The sequence below is a fragment of the Lissotriton vulgaris genome, chromosome 5, assembly GCF_964263255.1.
Source record: "Lissotriton vulgaris chromosome 5, aLisVul1.2, whole genome shotgun sequence".
Classification (NCBI taxonomy): Eukaryota; Metazoa; Chordata; class Amphibia; order Caudata; family Salamandridae; genus Lissotriton; species Lissotriton vulgaris.
The window spans coordinates 1,322,099,526-1,322,125,017 of NC_141693.1; the positions used below are offsets into that span (position 1 = coordinate 1,322,099,526).

The window sequence follows — 25,492 nt, forward strand, 5'->3', positions numbered from 1 at the left end:
GTCTGACGTGTATTTGTAACCCAATTTTGATGCTATATATTCATTACTTTTGTGCAGCTGGTCGGTATGCATGAAAGTGTCCTGTATTAGCATTAATTGCCTCAAACTCCAGCCCTGAGTAAAATGTTATACATCCATATACTGCATGCGCAGCTATTACAAAAATAACTGCTTGTTACCCCAAAGCTGGAGACTCCGTTTGCTTGGAGATGTTGTGTTACTGCCTTTTTGTAATTAACTCCTATTGCAAGAGAAGGTACCGCCATTAAGTGAATAGATTCAATCAATGAGAATCAACAATCGGAATCCACATATGGGGATTTACCTTTTAAGAATCAAGCTTCACTAAACCATAGAGGCATAGGGAATCCTTATTTTATGTGCAAGCGGTTCCAACAATGATTAAAACAGATGTCTACGTATACATGTAATGATTGCTCTTTTGAGTGTGTTCATTCAAGACTACTCCAGGCTCCCCAAATAAATAAGCCCCAAGGCAGTAAAGAACCTGGGAGTGTGGATTGACAGTCGATTATCGTTTGACACCCAATCTAAATCAGTCGCATGGACCTGCTTTGGACTCCTGCGAGGACTAAAACCTCTACTGGGCTTCTTTGAACTTAAAATCCGCCAAACCATTGTTCAGGCCACAATTCTGTCCAGGCTGGATTATGAAAACAGCCTATTCCTGGGAGCCAACAAATCTAGTGTGCAACGGCTGCAAAGAGTACAAAATGCAGCCGCCCGCACTCTGCTGACGTTGCCAAAATTCTGTCCAGTGTCTAAGTCTCTACTTAAGTTACACTGGTTGCCAGTAGAGGAAAGGATACAGTTTAAAACACTGTGTTTGGCCCACAAAATTAATATCCAACAAGCTCCTCCGGGTTTGGCCGGCCTGCTAACGGCGTATTCCCCAAGGTGCGTTTTGCGCTCAATTGATCAAAAGCTTGCTTGTGCCCCCCGCTTTCTAAGATCTAGAACAGGTGGGCGCTCATTTAAAGTCCTGGCAGCTAGATTATGGAATTCACTCCCAGTTTCCATCGCAAATTCAGAATGATCTTATGTTTTGCAAAGCAATTAAGACCTGGCTTTTCCCGGCATAAGGTTCTCCTTTAAATACGGCATCGAGTTATCAGTACTTGTATGCGCTGGGTCGCCCAGTTGCTGGGGCAGCCATGCACAATATAAATTCTGAAATAATAATAATAATATTAATAATAATAATAATAACACTCTGGCCATAGCACAAAAAAGTGGAGGGAATGTGTACCAGCCGCAGGTGATCCATGTTTGAGCCTCGGTGTAGGCTCAATATCCTGTGAATTTAGGCAAATTACCTCTTTTCGCTTGCAGTATATAAATGTATTAATTGAAGGGGTTGTGTGGCAAGGCAAGCAGTGTTGGGATAGGGGCGAGTGGGTCGGTGAGAGACAGCACATGAGAGACGGCACAGGGAGGTTAGGTATAAGAAGGGTTAATTTAAATAAACAAGCATGAAGTCTGTTGTTGAAGCAGCGGGCGCCATGCTAATAAAAGGCCCCGGCCGCACAAGTCCTCTAACGTAAGAGCAACACATTAGAGGCACTATTGTAACAAAGGAGACTCTAACATGGATCCACACAGTGAAAGGATGTGACGCAGCGGTTAAAGCTGCTGACTCGGGGGTTGGCGATCCATGTTCGAGCCTCGGCTCAACATCTTGTGATGTGGACAAATCACTTATTTTCCTCACTGCCTGCACTATATAAATGTTCTAATTTAAATGAAAAAAAAAGCTACAATCGCAGCGACCTTGGAGGGATGGTGGGGGCAGGCAAGTAGTGTTCTGTGAGGGATGACTGGGTGCGGAGAGAGGGCATAAGAGATTGAAGTATGAGAACTGTTGTTTAAATTAAACAAAAGAAAGCAGCATATCGAAGGCCAAGCAGTTCTGTGGCAGGGATTAGGATGTGGGGGGGGGGGGGGGGGGGCACAGGGAGAACAAGTGAAGGCAGGGCAAGTGAAGTTGCCAAAGCTAAGTAAACAGAATACTTAAGGAGCGGAGGCATGAAAAGAAAATAAAAAGTGCTCTCAAAGCTCTCTACGTAGCCTGATGAGTAAGAACACATGTAAAAGGAGCAGTCTCCATGGGAGGATACAAAAGTCCAAAAGGAGGGACTACAAAGCGTATCCACCAACCAAAAGACAGCATTTCCAAAGCACATAATAAAGAACCGATTAAAAAGATGGACTGTCCTCCAAGCCCATATTCTGAATACAGTATATATCTCAAAGAGACAAAGCATGCGCTGCCTGGGCGAGACCTAAAAATCACCATTGCCTAATCTAACTGATTGTGAGTGACAAGCAGGACAGTAATGCCACGTCCAATATTCTTGTAATGCGTCACCTCTGTGCACTTAGCATTGTTATATCTCATTTATGTACAAGGCAACCCTGAGTTATAGATATTCTAGGGCACCACAACCAGGCTCATGTCTTGTATGCTGCAGATAGGCTAACAAGAAAACGTTGTTCAAGCTGCATGTGACCCTGTGTCTTGAAAACATGTAAAACAACGTATTTAAATCTTATAAAAGGGAATAACTAAAATCATGCTAATACTAAGTACTTCTGAAAGATGGAGTTTGATGCAGGAATTTATACAATTTTCTGCCCTCAGAAACAGTTTTGCCAACAAAAATGGCACTTCTTCCAGGCAACTTCCCCAGCTAGTCCAGACTCAATAATAGTTTGTCTTGAAGGATGGGTGGACGAAAGGTAGTCCAACAGCATCTGAGCCAGCCTCTTCATCTTCCACTGGATCCATCCCCTCAAAATCACTCTGACTCCATTACTCACTTCAGCATGGGAGGAGGGTCTCCTACCTCAACAACAATTGGGAGTCTATTACGAATGATTGCTGGGTGCTTCAGCAGGAGATACGCCTTCCGTTTCTCTTGACATCCCTGGACCATCCTCCTTCTGCAAGGAAGTGCTATCCGACACATGCTTGATCTTTGAGGCAGACATCCTTGCCCAGTTGAACAAAGGGGCTTTAGAAGTGGTGCCCTTGGAGGAGAGGAGCCTGGGTTTTTACTCCCTTTGCTTTGGCTTCTTTGTCCTTAAGAATGATAGGTCTCTCAGACCCATTCGGGATCTGAGGCTGTTAAACATCCTCAATCAGCTGGACGAGTTTAAATATGCTACCCCTGAGCCATGTGCTGCTGGCCCTCAATCCCTGTGATTAGACTGTCCCTGGACCTTCAGGAAGCCTAATTACATCTGCTGATCCTCCCAGCTCACATACCCTATGTCTGATTCATAGTGCGGCTCCAGAACTACCAATTGTTGGTACTGCCATTTGGTCTCACTACTGCTCCACAATTCTTTACCAAGGTGGTGGCTGTGGTAGCCGGTCAGGAATTCATGTATTTTTGGACTTGGACAATAGGCTGTTGAGGGCAATCTCTGGCACAGGTCACAACCTATCTTCAGCACTCTATGACCCTTCTGCTCGACCTCAGCTTCTCCATTGTCATCGAGAAGTCCCATCTCGCCACCACTCAGAGACTGAGCTTCATTGGGGTGGTACTGAACATGACCAGCATGAGAGCTTTTCCTCATCATTAGAGGATTAGAGATGGTCAGGGTATGATTCTGATATTTCTGTATCCAGGAATGATCCTTGTTCTGCTGAGTTTGATGGGCTTGGAGATACTTTGGTGTTGCATTGCAGATGGCGTGCAAGGGCCCGTCAGTGGTGCTTAATGACAACAGTGGCTGCACCATCAAGGTAGTCTTTGTTTGCCTAGAGCTCTTCAATTCTGTCTTCTCAGGTGTATATTGGTGGATGTGTTGCTTCACTCTGATTGTAGGTCGTCCATTCAGGCCTCTATAGTTGTAGGCCTCTGTTGTTACGGATGCCTCCTTGTTAGGCTGGAGCGCTCACATGGGGAACATGTCAGCACATGGCCTTTAGTCCACATCAGAATAACTGTTGCACATCAGTATGATGAAGTTGCAAGAGATCTGCCATGCCCTGAAGGCCTTTCTCCATTTCATCTGATGGAGTGTCATCTCAGTCCTTTCAGACAACGCAACCAACGTCCATCATGTCAACGGAGACTTTGTTGAGAGACTTTATGGCTGTTGCAAAGGGCCTTACAGCAGGGTGTTATCCAATTGGCTTTTACCAAGCAGGCACCCTCCATGTGAGGGCAGATATATTGAGTCAGATCTCACTGGAGGACCATGAGTAAGACAGTCATCCTGAAGTGACAAACATGCACTTTTCCAGATTTTAATATTCTTGCATGGAAGCTTCATCGCCGCCCAGAACAGAAAGAGTCCATCCTGTGTTTTTCACTTCCCTTCGAAAGGTTCCCTGGTGGGCACCTTCAGCTAGCTTTTTACGGCATCTGCCCTATGCGCTCCCACTGATCCCTCTCTTCAAGGGTCCTACAGAATATACAAGAGTATCAAGTACTGCTGATTCATATTGGGTGATGAGGATTTTGAACGCTGATCAGTTGGAACTCAACATTGCCCCCTTATTTCTCTTCCAAACAGGCTAGATCTTTTTCCCAGCATGGAGGTCTGGCCCTCCACCTCAGGCCATGGATGCTTCATCTGCATGCATGGAGAACGAGAAAAACTGTCTGTTTGGAACAAGATGATGTCATCCTTGCAGTGTGAATACCTGTTAACCAAGTTGATCTATGTTAGTTGCTGGTCCATATTCATTGCTTGCTGGTAGTCCAGGGGTTTAAACATCTTTTAAATCTTGTGTTTGATGTTCTCCACTTTTAACGACTTGGCTGCCCTGTCTGACTACATGTATCTTCCCAATCAACTATCTTTCTTCAGGTCGCCCCTATTGGCCCAGTGTCTCACAGGCCTATTATATTTATTTACTCCCAGCCCCTTTTTTACCCTGCAGTGTGATCTAATCTTGGTGGCAGCCTTTGTATGGCTTATTGTTTAAACTAATGTAATGTTACTCGGTTCACCTTCTTACTTTGAAGACTGTGTTCTTGGAGGCAATCACTTCAGCCCACAGTGCCAGTTAATTACAAGCCTTGTTGGTCTGGTCACTTTTCACCGTTTTCAATCCAGACCAGCTGGTATTTCGAGCTTGTCCATCTTCTTTGCCGAAGGCTGCATCGAGTCAGTTCATCACTCTTCCATCCTTATGTTTATGTTTAGGGGATCTATAAAGCGCATGGCTGCCTAAGGGCTTCCCAGCGCTGCAGAGCAGAGGCAAGGAGGTATGGAGGAGCACTCATGGGAAGAGCCAGGTCTTGAGTTTTTTCCTGAAACTGCGTTTGTCCTTTAGGAGTCTTAACTCAGTGGTCATTCAATTCCAGATTTTTGGTACCAACTGAGAAAAAGATATCCCTCCCTATTTAGATCCCTTTATCCTTAGTGTGTTCATGTGGAAGTCAGATGCAGTTTGAGTGATCTGTTGGGGACATATGGGTAAACGAGGGACTTTAACAGGGGTGGACCCCTGCCATGTATAGTTTTATAGGCTAGGCAAAGGGCTTTAACCCTGACCCTGGATTTAATCGGTAGCCAGTGAAACTTTTTCAGCAAGGATCTCACTGACTCCTGCTTGGGTATCTTTAGGAGCATCCTGGCCACAGCGTTTTGGATAACCTGTAGCCTGTTGACTACTTATTTGGGGGCCCCAGATACAGGGAGTTACCGTAGTCTAGTCATGAGACACTAATGCCTGGATTACCGTTCTCCGGGTCTGTTCTGGTATGAGGTCTATGATCTTATGGATCATCATAGAATACCGAGGCAGGTAGCTGAGAGTTTTTGTTGCTTGGGTTTCCATAGAAAGATTATGGTACAACCACATCCACAAATTGTTATTGGAGGGCTTAGAAGTGGGGGTGCACCCCAGCTTTCAGGCCAGCTGATCCTGTTCTAAGGCCCTGTGCAGTTGCCCAGGAACATCAGCTCAGTGTTTCTCGCCGTTAAGCTTTAGGCTGCAGTTGGCCACCCAGCTTGCTATCTTTTCCATGCATGGAACTAGCTGAAGATGATTGAAGTTAGTCGCTTCAGACCCTGAGACTACTAATTGTGTGTCATCAGTGTAGGACACAATTGACAGTCCGAACTCCTGCACAATTTCTGCTGGTGGGCTCATAGAAATGTTAAACATAGTAGGGCTAAGCGCCGATCCCTGAGGAACTCTGTATGGGGCAGAGAACGTGTCTGAGAGGGTGGCAGATTCCATACACTGGAATCATATTTCACTTAGAAATGAGGCCAACCATTGGATGGCTTTGTCCTGAATCCCAATCTCCCTTAATCTGCGTATTAAGATACTATGATCAACTGTATGAAATGCTGCACTTGAGTCAAGGAGCAGGATGGCGGCGGATCCTCCTGGTCTAGTATCATTTTGAGTTTCTCGGTGACCAGGAGGCGAGCAGACTCTGTGCTGTGTTCAGGACGGAAACCCATCTGAGTCTGATGCAAGATGTTATTCTCCTCAAAAATTGTGAAATGATACTGTTGACCTGTTTCTCCACTACTTTACCCAGTATTGGTAGCAGTGAGTGGGGCAGAAATTCCCAAGTACCGTGGGATCAAGATGAGGCTTCTTGAGCAGGGGCTTTACAATAGCATGTTTCCACTTCTTGAGGACTATCCCAGTGATCAGGGATAACAAGACAAGGTCAACCATAGTGGAGAGGAAGGGATCCCCACTCTGGAGTAAAATGTGAGGGGGGGGCAGGAGCAAGTGGCGAACCAGATTTGATGTTCTTCATTAGGAGTCCTGTTTGTTATTTGCTTAGAACCGGAAAGGTGTCTAGTACTGGGGCTGCTGACGGGCCATGTTGGTCTAGGCTGGAGAGTGGTCTTGTCCTGCCAGAGGTGTCCTGCTCCACTTCAAAGCCACCCATGGGGCTTATGTGCAATGAGTTATATATTTTCCACTTTGTTTTTGAAGAAAGTGGCTAACTCATTGCATCTCTCCTGGGAGGATTGATGCATGGAGATGTCCTGCTCAATCTTGGTGAGCGACTTTACGATTTTGAATTGTTCCTTGGGGGAGTTGAAGGCCATATTAATCCTTTCTTCATAGTATTTAGCCTGGGCTACCTTGATATCATTGTGATATTGTCGGATGGAATTTTTGTATAGCATCTTGAGGTCTGGGGCATAGGTCTTCCTCTTCCTTCCTACTTTCTTGCACTTCTGTTTTTTGAGAGACTAGCTGGCTGTTAAACCAAGCAGCTCTTCTGGGCTTACGTTGTGCTTTCATTTGAGGTTTCTGAATGCATTTCTCCACTGAATAATGAATCATGTCCCCCCATTGCGTATGGGCCTCGTTAGGGTCCTCTGTTGGGGATAGTGTGGTGTATTTTAGGAAATTGATCCATCTTTCTGGAACAACCCTGGGCCATTTCCTGCCTGAGTTCATGTCCCCAATCGACGATGTTTGAATGAGTGATTTAGCATACAAAAAAGGGATGAAGCAATGGTCAGACCAAGGAACTGGGACCGGGCTGAGTACCTGTACTTTAGGGTCATAAGAGAAAATAGGATCCAGAGTATAACCTTTTTCGTGAGTGGCGGCGCACACCAGCTGGGAGAGTTGTAAGGCTTCAAGGTCTGAGCAACGTCTATTGGCAGCTAGATTGTTGGAGCCATCAAGGTGTATATTAAAGTCACCAGGCGCTGTGAAAGCTCCTTTCCCTATGATGCAACTGGCTAGGAGGTTAGGAAGGTTGTCTAGAAATGTTGTAGACAGCCGTGGGGGCCTGTAGATGAGAGTTCCGTAGAAGAAGGGTGTGGGGGTGAGTATGATTCTAAACTGTATTGCCTCGCAATGGGTTAATGTCAGGGGTGTGACAGAGCAGCTAAACTGTTCTTTATAGATAATGGCCACCACTTCACCTGGCTTTCCCAACCAGTCATGCTTGCTAATGCTGGAGCCCGGGCGGAGGGTCATAATGATTTCATGAGTTGAACTTTCTCTGAGCCAATTTTCTGTGATAGACAGTATGTCAAGTGATTCTTCCTCTAGAAGCAGCCCAATCTCTACTTTGTGCCCTGGGAGGGATCTGCTGTTTATGAGCCCCATTTTCCAGTGTGCTATCTTTCCCAACATATCCTGTGTGATGTGATTGTAGTGTGGGCTCCTGTCCCAAGTGAAATTACAATGCAGACAGAGATCTCTGTTTCTTAGGGGACTATCCGGCTCAGTGGTATGCGTGCACTGTGGGAACAAGGCAGGCCTGAGCTGCCGTAGCTCGTCAGCATTATACCTTAGAAAATTAGAGTAATGCAAGGGGATTTGCACAGGGTTCCTGGCCCCTGGTCCCGGTCGGGAGCAGAAGGGCTTGCCTTTGGCATGCCTTCTGTGTGCCAGCGGAGCACCCGCTGCTCATGTCCAAGCTGCTGCCGCCATAAATAGGTGTGCTCGGGCAGCTAGAACGCTAACCTATTCACTCTATGACTGAGAGGAGGAGCGAACCTCTTTATAGTCAAGGTGGAGATATAGGTGCAGTAAAACAACGAGTAGAAATGATCTAAAAACAACATAAAAACGAATTGTGGCAGGTAAATAAAACTATTGTGGCAGTCAAATTCAATAACAATTAAGAAGCAATATTTCAAGATACAGGTAAAAAACAATAGTACCTCCAGAGAGTGGTGACACCGGTGTGCCCACTCTCAGCCTCGCGTCCGTGCTGCAGCCGCCATAAATAGGCGTGCTCGGGCAGCTGGAACACTAACCTATCCACTCTTTCCTCCTCCTCCCCCTACCAAGAGCCCATGTGCTTCTACTACTTTGACTGTAAAATACAGAATAGAGTAGATGATTATTATTATTATTATTATTTATTTTTGTAAAGCGCGATAGTCACCCGGAGGTATGATCAGCTCTTTGTAGGTTTTGCTCACTTATGGTCTCTTCGTCTAGAAAGATGTTCTTTCCATATATTTGTAAAAAAAAAAGTATTGTCTCACAGCTCAAGCATGCAGTGATGGATACTTCACCAGACTGTGTTGCATTGCGTCCTTCGTTATCCAGTGATACTAAATCACACCTTCCATAGAGGATTGCTTTTTTCAACTTATTTCTAAATTGGGTAAGCTGCTAAAAAGTATCCATCAGAGGAAAAAGATATTTACCTTTCCTAATGATATTTCTGGTGGTTGCTATATCTTCCCGGAGATAATACACAGTCTTTCCTATTCTTTCGATGAGTTAGTCCCATTGAGAAGGAAAGACCAAGTTATGAAAATGTGTTACCTGCTGTTATTGTCATGGTTAGATTTGCATGTGCCACCTGGCAGCACTAGAGAGCTATTGCTGGGGAACAAAGGTTTTCTGGATCCAGTTTGACACCTAGAGGATTTTCATAATGTGAGGAATGTGCAAGAATATATGTTATCCACCAGAAATGTTGTTGTCAAAACTATGTAATATTTTCAGCCCAGTTGCACCAGGTAGTACTGCCGAAGAGGGGCGCTACCAAGATAGAGAATGAGGAGTGAAGTTAATTGTACTGGTGGAATTTGCTTCTAAGGAAGGATAATAAAAAGCACAGAAGATGGTAACTTGTGAAAACACAGTCTCGTAAAAAAACATTGTCAACGGGTTAGACTGCCAAAATCTCGACCTAGGGTAAATATCTCTCTATATAAATTTCAACCTGCACCCAAGCATACTGTCATCTAACACCCAGGGCCTGACTGGCCATAGCCGGCCCCGGGCATTTCCCCGGTGGGCCGCCAGGGTGGGGGCTGGTTTTGTTACTGGGGGCTGGCAATTTTGGCCGCTGTAACAAAAGTGGCTGAAATTGGCCCTAGCAAACAGCTCGGCCGTATCCCCTCTGGCCCCCAGGGGGGCCGGCAAAGCACTTTGCCAGGGCCGGTTTCGGTTCCCGGCCCTGCTAACACCTAATGCGCTTCGACTGGAGAGGGAATATTAAATCCATTCTTCATATGTATGGGAAGTACGTTTGACTGAATTCAGAAACAGAATACAGGTCAAAATGTTTGAAGGGCGATGTTTTTGTAAGATTGAGATATTGGTCGGCTATTTTGCAAAATATGTTGGTCTGCATATTTTCACATGAAGCCATTGTAGATGGTAACGCTTGCCATCGTTAAAGTGGAATTTTACTTGATAAATTATGAATTGATGGACCTTTTGCGTTAGTGAATCTGTGGTAGTTGGTGTCATTGTGAGTAGGCTTGCTGATGATAAATAATTGACCACAGGTCGTCTCCACTTCTTTTTCAGAGGCCAGATGTACTCGCTTCTACTGAACTGCAGGTTTTAAACGAGTGTGACTCGGCCCAGGTAAGTGTATGGTATATCACCCACTTGGGCCTTATATATAGTGCATTTATCCTGTTCATTGCCCTCTGCTGCAGTGAGGGCAGCTGTCATGATTATAACAATTTATGGTTCTTGGGTTGTATAGATGCTTTCAAAGCTGCTGGCATATAGGTGAGGGGTGCATTTTCAGGTCAGTGATGTGGATCTCCTGTTCATGGGTAGCCAGTACCTGAGACACTGAAACTGCTGTTCATGAATGTCAGTGCTGTTGAGGTGTCACTCTCCTATTCATAAGTGGGTGGTTCCTTTAGGGGCGTTTGGGGCAATTTTTCTTACCCAACTTCAAGGCTGGTTCAAGGACAGTACAATACTAGGACACTGCTTAGTGTGTTAGCAGCCCGATATGGTAGCAGAGGTCCCCTACAGCAGCAAATGTTACACCAGTCCCAATTGACTCTCTTCTTCCATAAATTGAATTTGGGTGTCCCTGTCTGAATATCACTCAGCCTGGTAGAGTTTTAAGTTGCATGCTCTCGCACTAAAAGACTGGTGTTTAGCATAGCTTGGACCAATGTATTAACCTAGATGTACATTGCATATTGTGTTTTTAGCAGGGTACAGGTGATTTGTTTAGCCTATTCACAAAGGTTTATTCACCTAAGTCTTTGTTATAATCACAAATGTCCATGTACTTAACAGGTGAAACTATTTTCATTATTTCTAACTACCAATAGAACAGTTGTTTGTATACAAGTCTTTGTTATAATCACAAATGTCCATGTACTAAACAGGTGAAACTATTTTCATTATTTCAAACTACCAATAGAACAGTTGTTTGTATACAAGACTTAGGGGAACTGAACATTTGTACCAAGAGAGGGCACTCAGATCTTGTCTCCTTGGAAAAAATTCTCTTGCTCTCACTTTTGTTGTGTGAAGATTTATTTCATCTGCAATTAGGACAAAAGTAGGGGATTGGGCTCTCTAAATGTGTGGTATCTTAGTAGCTCATCTACATGTTCAAGAGTCTGTGTGTTAGTCAATTGTTGGGACTCTAGTAGCACTACATCTTTTTCTTTTCTCACAGGTTTACTGTTGCTTTCTGAATGTATTTCCCTACTTCTATCAGTCAGTGCCAACAGCTGTTTAGCCTCCACGCCACTGTAATGTCACCATTCAACATGCAATGGCAATATCAGTTGGCCTAGCTAATAATTGAAAGTGTCTCCTCAGACACTGATGAGGTTGGGCACTCAATCGCTTATCTTACATGAACTCTATCACTCAGTTTTGCATTCCTGCATCCTATAATCCATCAGCCTATTCTTGCAGTCACTCACTCACCCTTCCACAACAAAACATACACGCACAAACTCAACATGCATGTGCATAAAACAAAAAATAAATTACAAGTTTTTAAAAAAAATCTTGAATAAAAAATAAGTACAAAATTAAACACGGCAGCGGGCAGCCGTCTTGGAATGGTATTGTGCATAGTGTATGCACAGTTAAACAACAATCCACTGTTGAAGGATTGTTGGCTTGAATATATGAATAAGTGTCAGGCCTACTCCTTTGTTGTAACTTTTCATAATAAACCAGCCAGTCTTATGGAATCTAACATAATTGTTAACAATGCACCAATTAGGTATACAGTCTTTGACATGGACTTGTCAACATAAACAACTCAAGTCAATTGAGTGTTTTCTTTTAAAACAAATATTTTTATTTTGTTTTGAAAAGAAGATAACATGTTAAACAAAGCATGAATACAACACGCCCAATAATTGTCCTTCACAGTTGTCTCATCTGGCAATCGTTCAAATTTAATGTCCGTTGTAGGTGGATTTATCGATGGGCTTGAATGAACCGGGTGTATTTGAAGAACAAACCATACCTACAATACTCTTGCATACCAACATCAGGGGCATACATTGCATTGTTCAAGGTTCCTCCCTCAACCTTCCAGATAACAGTCCCCCTCCCTCTACGTCCCCCTCCACCTCCAGATCATAGTATTTTATCCATGGTGTCCATAGCTTCCTAAATTTCTGAGGGCAGCCCCTGGCCTTATACGTCACTTGTTCCGCCACCATGTAGAGATCAAGACTTGCCCTCCATTCATTAAGTGCAGGTATGTGTTGCGCCCCCCAGTACTTTGCTGTATCTTGTTTGGCTACGCTAATCCCAAGTTAGGTAATACAAGTTTACGTCTTGGGATATCTACATCCGTTAGGATACCCAGAAGAAGAAACCTTGGCTCCAGTTCAATTTGGACTTCAAGTATTATGTTAAGCTCTTCCACAATCTTTCCCCAGTACGCTTGAATCTCTGTGCATTCCCAGAGGGTGTGTATGAAAGTTCCGTCTGTTTCATGGCACCTAAGGCATTCTGGACTTTCCACTCTCCCTTTTTTATGTAGTCGAACTCGATCAAAGTATGTGCGGTGCAGGATTTAGTACTGAATGAGGCGTAGCCTAAGTTTAATTGCCACTTCCCGTGGATGCATAAGAGCGGCCTCCCAGTCTATATTTTTCAATATTCCGGTGGTCCTTTCCCATTTAGTTTGGAGTGGACCAAGTTAGTAGGGCATATTGTTAATTAGCGTTTTATAGGTAAACAAAACTGCTTTAGCCGGAATCTCTTCCTGCAAGAGTCGACCATCTAACGGGGCACATTCTGGTAGTGTCTCCCCATCTAATCCCTCCGCAATCCATGCATGCTTCAGACGAAGGTATGCATAAGCCTGAGTGTCGTGGAGCTGTTACCTGGCTTGGAGCGTGCCAATAGAGGCCATCACACCCTTTTTAAGATGTCCCCTATTTTGGAAAAATCATTTGAGTTTTGAACATAAACTTCCCTCAGAGCAGCCATCACGTATACAGTCATAGAATTACAAATATATGCAAAATAACATTGGGCAAAAAAATGTGCAAACCATTATGAAAGGGCCTAAAAAGGATCATTTCAGTGCAAGCCTACAACACCCAGGGATTGTCTGAGGCACTAACTAAAGCCAAAACCCTTGCCTTCTATGGTATTCTGGGAGAATTTATGTGACAAAATACTCGTCTACAGGCTTTAACAGAGTACAATAATAATCCACTCTTAACAGACTATTGCCTTTAACTTATGCCTTTCCCATTTACAAGGATCTTGGTTAAATCCATCATTCTTTTGCTTACCACCCCAGTTTGGACCCAACCATATGCAAATCAGTCTTGACCCTATTCCTATTGGGAACAGTCCAGCCCGAACTGCCAAGCATGGTCCTCCCTGGACTGGAAACAAGCATCCTGGGACCGGTTTCAGGGCATCATCCTTCATCAGCCAGGGTAGCTTGAATCCAGTGGTGTAGTGAGCACGAGACCCACGTCTGGCATACCCTTCCCACTTAGGGCGACATATGCAAAAGAAACAGTTGCTGGATAGAATGCTGGACAATGCAATCATTCATCCCCAGTCACAAGGATCTTGGGTTAAATCCATCATTCTTCTGCTCACCACACCACCCAAGTTTGGACCCAGCCATATGCAAATCAGTCTTGACCCTGTTCCTTGTGGGAATAGTCCAGCCCGAACTGCCAAGCCGGGTCCTCCCTGGACCAGAAACAAGCATCCTGGTACCAGTTTCAGGGCATCACCATTCATCAGCCAGGCTAACTTGAATCCAATGGTGTACCGGAACCAGTCCTAGGATGCTTGTTTCCTGTCCAAGTCAAGCTATCCTGGCTGATTAGGACTGAAAGCCTGAAACCGGTCATAGGATGCTTGTTTCCAGTCCAGGGAGGCCTGGGCTGGACTGTTCCCATTGGGCACAGGGTCAAGACTGATTTGCATATGGCTGGGTCCAAACTGGAATGGCATGGTGAGCAAAATAATGATGGATTTAGGACCAGATCTCTGTACTGCTGTGAATGTATGACATTGTTCTGCATTCTGTCTATCAATTGTTCTTTTTTTATTTGTAACCCCGAGTGGGACGGGTATGCCCAGACGTGGATCCCATGCTCTCCATGCCACTGGAGTCAAGCTATCCTGGTGGATATGAGCTAAAAGCCCGAAACCGGTCCTAGGTGTAGGAGAGTAGGATCTGCTTACTATGGTTCCCCCACTTTTTGCTGGTGTTTTACTGTTTTTCGACTTTAGTCTGGCTGGGGCCCTGCTATCCAGGACACCAGCCAACTGCTTCCTCTCTAAATTGATTGCATGTACTTTAGGTACACCCTAGTTTGCTTACTGAGGTATCCTTGTCAGTCCCTAGTATATGGTACACTAGGTACTAAGGGCATAGGTACCCCAGAGGCCTACCAGGGGTTGAAGCAGGTATTATGCCACCCCTGGGAAGCCTTCTAAAATGACACCACAGAACTGCTACTGCAGCCTGGGTAAGGTGGTGCATGCACCCCTTACTACGATATAAGGTACCTATATCTACCTTTAATCACTGACACATATAAACCTATCAGTCACTCCTATGGCAGGCCTTATCAATCCTGAAGGCAGAGGGCTTGGTTTTGTGTGAGAGGGTGCCCATGCATGAGCAGGACCCCTCTGTAGCTTTCGGAATCTATTCTCTGAAGCTATTCGGTGATGCAGCGAGACCAAATACTCTTAAGTGCATTATAACATCGCAGTAAATGCTAACTTTGGAATGGCTGCATGGAAACATGTCGTATTAGGTGTCAAATACTTTAGAATCCTAGCCCCCCGCCAGTCCTGGCATTGGGGGTAGAATTCCACTCTTCTAGAGGGAGAGACATGTACACACTGTTCTGCCCGGTAATAGTTTAAACGAGCCCCAGCGTCACAAAATGGATGCTGCAGCCACAGACATGTGTCTGACCTCCTGCTGCTGGATGAAACTCCGGCAGGGGAGGCCTTGACAATAGGTTTCCTGTCACAGGGAGGTGTAACCACCTCCCAGAAAGGCCTTAGTGTATTGGGGCTGGGTGGGTGCACTCTGAGAGTGCCAGAAAGTCTGCACTGGGGGCACATTTGGTGTCCATGTGCAAAGTCCAGTTCAAACCGGTAGCAGGGACACTCAGCCCCTGCTCTAGTGCGAATCTGGGCAAAGGAAATGGGTGTAACCACCCCTCTTTCCAGACCCTCCCATAGGTGGGTCCCCAGAGTATGTCCAACTCCTTTTTAGGTTTTGCCTGGCGAAAGCTGCGCTCTGCGCAGCTTTTTCGCGCAGGCGAAAACCTAATGAGTATAGTATGGGGCTTGGAATCCGCCCCCGTCTTCCATTGGCTAGCTCCATAAATGGAGGCTAGCCATTGGAAGACACGTTTGTCCGTCAATGCAGGACCAGATTCGGGGCGTTCCCGAGAATTTTTGGCTTTTGGCTACGTCACGCTACGTCAGCCGAAAGCTAATTCTCGGGAACGCCCCTGAATCTGGTCCGGCATTGCGGGCACCTGCCTTCCTGCTCGGGACGAGTCCAGGTGAGTGCCCGTTCTTTCGCCCCCCCCCTCCCACTGTCCGTACCCCCCTCCCCGTGTGCCCGTAGGTGCTTGTTCATTCAAGCTGGAAAGCTCGCGCGAAGGAAACCATGAGACCCCCCCCCACCCACAAAGAGAAACAGAGCCGGGTGAGGGGGTCGGTGCACGTGAGGACCGCACTCCGCACTGAAGAGCATGGGCGGCAGCTCGTCCGTGGAAGGCGAAGCCGGGACCCGAAGCCCCTCGGAGTCCGTGAGTTCACAGCGCAAGACAGTTTGTGCGGAGTTGTTGGTAAGCAGTATATTTTCGCTCGGGGAGTAGGGTGGCTCTAACAGCAGTCGTTGCAGCTGTAACTCCGTGAAAAAGCACTGTGTCACAAACACTGGTTTTTCAGTCCACGGTACATTGCAGCCCGAGGCAGCGACTGAAACACCAGATGCGAAGGACACTAAAAGCCAGGCGTTGATGTTCTTGTCTAAAAAGTTAGACTGACTGCAGGTGGCGCCCATGACAATTCGAGCTGGCTGCGTGATCCCTGTATATATTGGTGTTTGTAATTGAATCTATAGAACATTTACGACCCCGGAAGAGTCTTATCTGATTACCCCCAATCCCCTCCATGTCTTTCTCCGGCGGGGCATGCTGTGGAATTTATGTTAATAGCCCCCTCCCCCGCAGGACGCCTCTTCTCACACCCTGGCACCTCAAAGGGTCTGAGAAATGCCAGATAATCCGAGTTGATGGCACCGCCCCCAGACTCCCCCACTGATTCCAGGCCCCCATTCTCCCAGCGCACAGGGGAGCAGGCTGCGGTGGTGGCTTCAGGGTTGCACAGCCCGCTCTTCTTACTCACATGTGTGAGCAGTGGCTGCAATACTTCACTGCATGGAGTTGGGAAATGAGGAAATATGCTGTGTTTACTCTGTGAAAAACAGCCGGCCACCCCTTGACCACATGTCGAGCACGCTTGCCAGGTTGGTCAAGCAGCATCGGTACCCCGCGTTTTTGCCTGCATCTTTCATTTTATATTTTGCCATGAATGTTTTTTGTCCCGCATCCCGAGAGGCCCCCGCCTCCCACTCGAGCTCCACCCCTACCCCCACGCCCCGCACTGGGCAACCACCATTACCCCCCCTTCATATCCATATTGGTGCCCCTCCCACCCCCTGTTGCCATCCCCGGGTAGAAATGGACGTGCTCTTGATTTCCATTGTGTCAGCTGTTTCCACCCACCGTGCTGGGCAGCGCCTCCTCCGGGGCAGGCCTCAGGTCACATTGTTATGTGTGATGTTGAGGAGCTGTGAACTGGGACAATGGCCTTTCACCCAGCTGGTGGGTGATTCGCATAGCCTCAGAACCCTCTGTGCCCGGGGGGGTGAGGCTAAGCCCACTCCCTCCGTGTGTGAGGAGGCAGCGCCTTCACTGCTACAGAAGGCGCTTTACCCCATCTTTATGTTCACAGCTCTGCTTTCATTCTCTCCCCGCCCAGCTGCTCGGACAGCACAGTCAGCAGCACTGAAGGTCGCTGACTGCAAGGACACGCCGGTCTCACTGTGGGCAGGCCACAGGCTCACTGCTTTAATGGCGACCCGCGACAAGCAACAGGGCAACCGAAACTCCAAGTGGCACCTGCTTTATTTAGACAACAACGCTCTCACTTGCACTCATTTCATGAAACATATTACTGATTTCTAGTGACGAGTGGCCTGGCTTGGGCGACATAAAGTAACAAAGCACGGGCTGCAGGTGTGGATTCTGCAGTGCTCATGTGTCTTCCAATCGTAGCCTGCTTCAGCACACCTTGTGACTGTGCTGGTGCTTGAATGGCCTCTCCTTTGTTGTGGCAGACAAAGACAGGTGTAGGAATGAACAGAGAGAGTTTGTCACGGGCTCCTAGGCTTTGTGACAAAGCACATCTCACATTGTGGGGCTCTTACGTAACACACCTGCAGGTATTTGTGTTCTGCAGTTTCCACTATGGAAACAGAAGTGTTTGCAATCCAGGTATAATTGCAGTTTCCTTTGTGAGCTGCTTTATAATGCTCTTGTTAAAGATGATATGTCCGCATGCTAATTCAAAGGCTGAAAATATTTATTGACAAAAGAAAAAAATCGAGCTGTGAATCACAGAAACAGGCAACAGAGATCAGCCAGTGCCAGAAATGTGCCACTGATGCTCAAGGAGAGTCAAGGCCTAAACGCATAGGTTTTCGTATACAGGGCTCCAGTGGAGACTAAGTGATGAGTCTGAAACACGAGTTCCACCGGGCAGAATCTTGCAATCATTAATACGTAGGCAGACGACCTTCAAGCGGGTTCAAAAATATAAATTAGAAAATCCTAGATTCAAGAGCCAAGCATGGAAGCGGGACTTTACACGACCTACACATCCTCGAGGGCATGGCTCAAGAGAGCCGAAAGATGACTGCACCGGATACAGGTACGCTATGGCAACATTTTAAATATCAATTGTTGCGAACAAAAAAAAAGCGGATGTCTTTCTTTTTGTAATATTTATATGGTTGTCGGGATTTGCAAAAAACATCAACTATATAGAATTGTATGCTTTAAGGAAACGTGGACAGAAAAATCAATGATGATTTTGTTTAATGACTTAGGACAGCAATGTAGAAATATAGCTTGGCTAAGCAAAGCACTGTACTTCGAAAGGTGTTAAGATACGATGATCAGCGGCACACCCACCCCGCTGATGCCCATTTCCTTCAATAAAAAACATACCTGCCTCCTATCACCACTATTCTTCATGAAACTATTTTAAATTCCTGATCTTTCCCTCTCCCCATCTCACTCTGATACCCCCCTGGTAAATTGCATCAAGGTAGCTGGCACCCTCTCATGCTATCCTGCCTGCCTCCCTCAGCATCCGCATATCCTACCCTCCAGCACACAAAAATACCCACCTTCCTACCATAGACGAATGCATGGTTTAATTCATGGCCATTTATAACAGCCTCACCTTTGCATGTGAAAGACAGGTCTTCCATGTTCAGTGTGGCAAAAGTTGACAATTTCTGCAAGCGTGACGGATTACAGACCTGCTATTGCATCATAAGTGTATGTATGCATGTAGTAGTACTTATGAGAGCCTAGCTGTGGAGCATTGGTGCGCTGAACAGTAGGCATGAGCCCTTATTTACAATCCAGTAGTGTGTGGTACTTGTGTTTAAAGTGAGGCAGGTAGAATGTAAGTTGTATTGTGTAGTGTTCATTGAAATCTTTGTCTGCATTTTTCTGAACTACAGGTTGTCGATGGGAATGTTTCATGTTCTAGGTGGGTAGATGGACAAGACCTTCTCCGTCTTCTCCATAGGTAGTTCTTCTCTTCCAATCTGGTGATGTCATGGCACTTGGTGTAACACTTTCCACCTAAGATGGCTAATTTCACAGTTAGGTATGCAAAGAAGTAATTTCTGATGGACTTATAAACTAGCAGCAGGTCTTGAAGTTGATGGACACCTGCAGGGGAGCCAGCATAGTACCTTCAATATTGGGATTATGTGGCCAGGCTTTTCAGGACGTTGATGCAGCAGCGTGTAGGATGTATTTCAGGAGTGCCAGTGTGATGTTCAGGATGCTGTTAAGCAGAGCATTGCCTCTACCTAACAAGGTAAGGCCCAAGGCTTGCACTGTTGTTCTGAAGTTGGGTTTCAGGATTGATGGGTGTTACCTGCCCCCTCGCTGTGCTTGCTTCCCTGCCCCCTCACTGTGCTTGCTTCCCTGCCCCCTCGCTGTGATTGCTCTCCTAGGTGTGTGTGTGTGGCTCTGGGTGTGTGGGTGCAGAGTAGGGAGTGCAGAGTAGGGAGTGCAGAGTAGGGAGTGCAGAGTAGGGAGTGCAGAGTAGGGAGTGCAGAGTAGGGAGTGCAGAGTAGGGAGTGCAGAGTAGGGAGTGCAGAGTAGGGAGTGCAGAGTAGGGAGTGCAGAGTAGGGAGTGCAGAGTGCTGCTAGGGAGTGCAGAGTGCTGCTAGGGAGTGCAGAGTGCTGCTAGGGAGCGCAGAGTGCTGCTAGGGAGCGCAGAGTGACTAGGGAGCGCAGAGTGACTAGGGAGCGCAGAGTGACTAGGGAGCGCAGAGTGACTAGGGAGCGCAGAGTGACTAGGGAGCGCAGAGTGACTAGGGAGCGCAGAGTGACTAGGGAGTGCAGAGTGACTAGGGAGCGCAGAGTGACTAGGGAGCGCAGAGTGACTAGGGAGCGCAGAGTGACTAGGGAGCGCAGAGTGACTAGGGAGCGCAGAGTGACTAGGGAGCGCAGAGTGACTGCAGAGCGCAGAGTGACTGCAGAGTGCAGAGTGACTGCAGAGTGCAGAGTGACTGCAGAGTGCAGAGTGACTGCAGAGTGCAGAGTGACTAGGGAGTGCAGAGTGACTGCAGAGTGACTAGGGAGTGCAGAGTGACTGCAGAGTGACTAGGGAGTGCAGAGTGACTGCAGAGTGACTAGGGAGTGCAGAGTGACTGCAGAGTGACTAGGGAGTGCAGAGTGACTGCAGAGTGACTAGGGAGTGCAGAGTGACTGCAGAGTGACTAGGGAGTGCAGAGTGACTGCTAGGGAGTGCAGAGTGACTGCAGAGTGACTGCTAAGGAGTGCAGAGTGACTGCAGAGTGACTGCTAAGGAGTGCAGAGTGACTGCAGAGTGACTGCTAGGGAGTGCAGAGTGACTGCAGAGTGACTGCTAAGGAGTGCAGAGTGACTGCAGAGTGACTGCTAGGGAGTGCAGAGTGACTGCCGAGATTAAGCTAATGGCAATGTAAATGACAATGCCATTTATTTATCTGTTTTCAAAACCAACACATAAATACAAATTTTGTCATTTACATTGCCAATAGCTCTAACTTTTCCAAAGGCGAAACCACTGCATTGTAAATGCTTGTTTAGAATAAGTAAGGGACCCCTAGCAACAGGACTTTAGATTACACCTGGACGAAACTCTGAAACTGAATCCTGGAACTTCGACGCTCTACTAACGATTAGAGGACGGAAGAATCTCCCTTGGGGTCAAGGAGTGACTCCCCTGTTCAAACAGGCTCCAACGAAGCATTTGCCAGTCTGCATCTTCGAAGCTCTCACCTGACTTCGAAGTACCTGCAGCCCAGAAAGAGGATTTCCAGACTTCTCTAAGGCCGACCTGAGGCCCCAGCCCTCACGAGTGACGTGGAACCGGAACCCTGGACACGTGCACATTTGCTAAGTGCATTGACTTCCCGATCTTTCCTGAAGTTGTGCTTTGCGTTACGTGCAGCCCAAGCCCCGAGCTTCATCTGCACCGAAGATTGTGGGCCTACACTCCACGAGTGTTCCGTGAGCCCACTTCTTGCATTTCCACTCGAGGCTCCTTCACGATCCCATGTCCATCGACTGGTGGGTCCCCTCAAAGGTAACTCTACTTTTCCTTGGGCTTCCTTGGTTGATCCAGACATGCCCCAACTCCCCACTGCGTGGTGAGTCCCTCAGACCTTGCTGGTCTGCACCAAAGCATTTCTTTGATTCCTGCGTGGGTTGCTGATGCCAAGGCTTGTTGGGACCAATCCGGAAACCTACACCGCAGCACTCGACATCCTTCGTGGGACAACGCGAATCCAGAACCTGGTCGTCATCAACGCCTCCTGGTCCTCGTGGTCAAGCTTCACTTTCTTCACCTGAAATCACCCGACATCGGAGGGCATTCGACTATCGTGCCCCCTAGTCACTGGCAAGTGACCGAGACTCTGTCTCCTTTGCTTTCAGATTCCTCTCATCTTCGATCCAGGCTTGGATCACGCCAGACACTTTCCACTTGGACGCCAGCAGCACTTTGCAGCAGATCGCCATTGAAAACTACGATGAAACCCGTCACGAAAAGACACCAATGCACCCGGCTTCCCTGGGTGAGGTAACTCGAGTACTCCGGTGCTCCCGGGGGTGTTGACTCTAGATAGAACAGACGTCTTCAAACTGTGGGGCGCAACTCCCAGGGGGGCCGTGGAGCTCTGGGAAGGGGGTCGCACACTCCCCAGCCTCACTTTGCCTGATTTCATAAACATTTGCTTTAGTTTTGAAAAAGGAGAGCGGTCCTGGGACAGCTAAGTTCAATCGTTTGAAATGCTTCTGCTGTGTCTCCTGTTCCGTGAAAAGCTTTTGTGTGAGGGTGCCTGGCCACCTGAAAGAAATGCAAATATGCCCCATTAGTTAATCTGGAACTGTGAAGGGTGCTTGAGACCGGTGAATCACTCCAACCTTTGTGATGACAAAGAGTTGTTTTTTTGAGTGGTAGTGCAAAGAGTTAACAATTGGGCTGTGAAGTGTTTGCTTTTAATCATAACTGTACTTACACAGCCCTTAGTACCCCATAGGAGGTGTTGAAGGGACAGTTATTTAAAAAGAAATTGCATTACATAAGCAATGGTATTTCTAAAATCGAAATTTTGGAAGAACCATTTCATGTAAAACTATTTATACATTTTGTATCAGTCTATATTTTACTGTGTGTAATGCAATGCAAGTATACAATAACGACTTACATACTCACAGTGCTTTCTGTCACAGGCTTTGATTACGTAGCACTAAAAATACACTATTCTCCACTGCCCCAACCAATATTTAATTCTGTGTCTCTCTGGTTACATACAGATCTATGCAGTGCATTAACTAATAAAGGTTTTGTAATGTAGTACAGAGCATTTCCCAACTGAGTAACAACTTTTTACATTTATTTTTAATTTACACTGCCCATTATTGTATATGTAGGTCCCTGATGGTGAAAGACCTAAATAACATACAGAATATTTTGGGGCTTATTTATGAAAGGCTTGCGCCACCAGAGCAGCAGTTTTTTTTACGCTCTGGCGGACCGAGCGTCTCCACCATACCTAGGAGGCGGCGCAAAGTCACCCTGCATAGCTTTGCATGGCCTCATTGATATGGAATAAGACAAAGCAGGGCAAGTTGCTGCCTTGCTTAACTCTGCAACAAGGAGGTGTTCCATGTGCTCTGCATGGGTGTTCCCACGCAACACCCATGTATTTTGATGCTGACCCATATTTTTAAAATCACTTGGAACCTGGGGCAACACCAAAAACGTACGTCTTCCCAGTGAAAACATTTCTCCTCGTGTTTTCCTCTTTCCATGTGTGCTGCATTCTGCACCTCACATAGAAAGAGGAAAACTTCTCTTGTGATTATTTTTGTGAGGGAAGGTGCCCTTCCTACACCAAAACAATTCTGTCTATATTGGTGCTAGGCAGCAATTTGTGCGCCAACGCAAGGGGAAAGGACAGGAATGCACCGTATTTCATAAATATGGCGCATTCCTGCCGTTCCACATTGGCATAGGGCAGCGCAGTAAGAGGACTTGCAGTGCTACCCGACCCCAATTCCTCATCAATGAGTCCCTTTGTTTTTAGCTACACCTTTGACCACGCCCCCACACTCACTGACCTTTGGTTTGCCAAACACTGTATAATATTATTTCCTCACTGTAAAAATTATTTTGTGTGGGAATTGGGGGTGTTTACGGTTGTCGATGATGAGGAGTACCAGGTTCTAGAAATTTTTATCAGGAGGGGTTCCTTACTCCTTGAAAAAGTTTGACAAGTGGTTTTCAGCATCAAAAAGTTTGAAGACCTCTGCTCTAGAACCTCCTAGTTCTAAAGGGGTTTGCTCGAAGTCCTCTTCTAAGTGTCCTTTATCTCTAAAATTCCAACTGCGACTTTCCCCATAGAAGTTATTGGTGAATCGCGGCTGTGTTCACACACTGCCCGCGTCCCATGTGGGTTCCCTGTGTCACTACCTTTTTTTAAATTTTTTTTTTTTTTTTAAATATTTTTATTGCAGACGCTCAAATGGGAAGAAATCCACAGTAACATACATGTTTCAAAGTACTCATAAGTACACTACAAAGTAAACCCACGGAGTCCTCCGCTCTGCCCTAGGATAATCAGCAAAAACAGTCCGGCGATAACAATGTCCAATTCTCCACATATCAATGGCTTAGTGAGGGAGGCACTCATGTGAACCATTCAAGCGACTGTTTCTTTTTTTTTATTTTTGTTAATTCCCCCTCCCCCCTTCCCTTGAACAAACAGCATAGTGTGTATGTAAAAAATCATCTTAACATCTCTTGTTCAGAACTAAACTGTGCAGTCATAACATTGGCACCATACATTTCCTTCAATTTCCAACCTCCCATCCCGCCCGGCAGGCATGTGTGTAAGAATGCTGAACTCTCAGTGCGGTCCTGTTGCATCAGGTTCAATTCAAGACAAGTATCCCGGTCCCCTTCGCACCCCCTTTCCATCTCACCAGTCATGAATCATATGCCCCCCAATCCCAGCCCCCCATCCATCCCGTGATAATGTCTCCATTTCGACCAGACCCTCTTAAACTTATTCGGGCAGCCCCTGGCCTTGTATGTCACACGCTCTGCTGCCATGTAAAGATCCAACCCTCTCCTCCACTCCTCCACAGTAGGGACTGTCTCCACCCCCCCAGTACCTTGCAATATCCCGTTTTGCCACCACTAGCGCCAAGGTCAGGAACACCAGCGAAGGACGTGGGAGATCAACATCGTTTGTCATGCCCAAGATGGCGAGCTTGGGCTCTAGCTCCAGTGGTACCGACAGGACATCTTTAAGTTCAGCAAAGATTAAGGTCCAGTAGGACTGTATTTTACCACATGTCCATAGTGTATGGAAAAAATCCCCTCTCCCGCCCTGGCATCGGAGGCATGTGGCGTCCACGATTCTCCCCATTTTAAACAGTCTAACCCTATCATAGTACGTTCTATGTAGTACATTATATTGAATTAGGCGAAGCCGGGATTTAATGGCCACCTCCCTGGGGTGCATTAAAACTGTGTCCCAGTCTATGTCCTCAAGTGTGCCCACATCATTCTCCCATGTCGTTCTAAGGCTCGCAAGGTCCCCCAGCATATTATTGGTGAGTGTTTTATATGTAAGCGATACAGCCTTGCTCGGTATTCGTTCTTGTAGCAGTCTGCCTTCCAGCGGAGCATACTCGGGGAGACCTTCTAAAGTCAGGGACTGTGCTCTCCATGCATGCCGCAGTTGGGTGTATTTATAGAACTGTGTTCGGTGTAAACCATATTCTGCCTGTAGGGTCGCAAAGGGTTTCAGGTCGCCTCTAGCGATTACGTCGCCTATTGTGGATATCCCTATATCATCCCATCTCCTAAACCCGGTAAGTTTATACAACTCAGGTAGCCACTTGCAGTGCCAAAGCGGGGTCTGTCTCGTGGGTCGCTTATCCCAGCCTGTGCGTCTGGTGGCCATTCTCCAGGCTCGGAGTGTGATGTTCGTGGCCGGGAGCAGCGACTTCGTCGCTGTTCTGCCATATAGGTACGTAAGCAAAGCATGGGGTGATAGTTTGGCCCGTTCCAGTGCATACGTGGGGTGATCCGCCGGGGCGTGTAACCAGTCATTAATGGGGGATACGTGTTCTGCTCAATAGTAGGCTTCAAGGTTGAGGAGCGAGATTCCACCACTATATTGATGTCTTTGGAGAGTGGTCAACGCCACTCTCGGCTGTCTGTCTAACCATATATAGGCTCGGAGGTCTGCATGGGCTTTACGTAGTACGCTGTCTGGGAGCAGATAGTACTCGTTTTGGAGAGCGTAGAGGTACTTAGGTAGTATGATCATCTTGTACATCGCTGCCCTGCCCAGGAGTGTCAAGGGGAGTCGTCGCCAGCGGTCCATGTCCGAGGCAGAGTTCAAGAGTATTCTGTCCACATTTTTGCGAC

General features: G+C 46.7%; 1 protein-coding gene across 2 annotated transcripts in view; it reads left to right on the forward strand.

Annotated features, from left to right (window-relative positions):
* Window positions 1–25,492, forward strand: part of FANCE (FA complementation group E) — a 300,305-nt gene that overhangs the window by 59,566 nt on the left and 215,247 nt on the right. For both annotated transcript variants that reach the window (XM_086923242.1, XM_086923243.1), the window contains exon 6: window positions 10,259–10,318. In XM_086923242.1, the coding sequence (XP_086779368.1) occupies window positions 10,259–10,318 (60 nt within the window). The remainder of the gene's footprint in view (window positions 1–10,258; window positions 10,319–25,492) is intronic.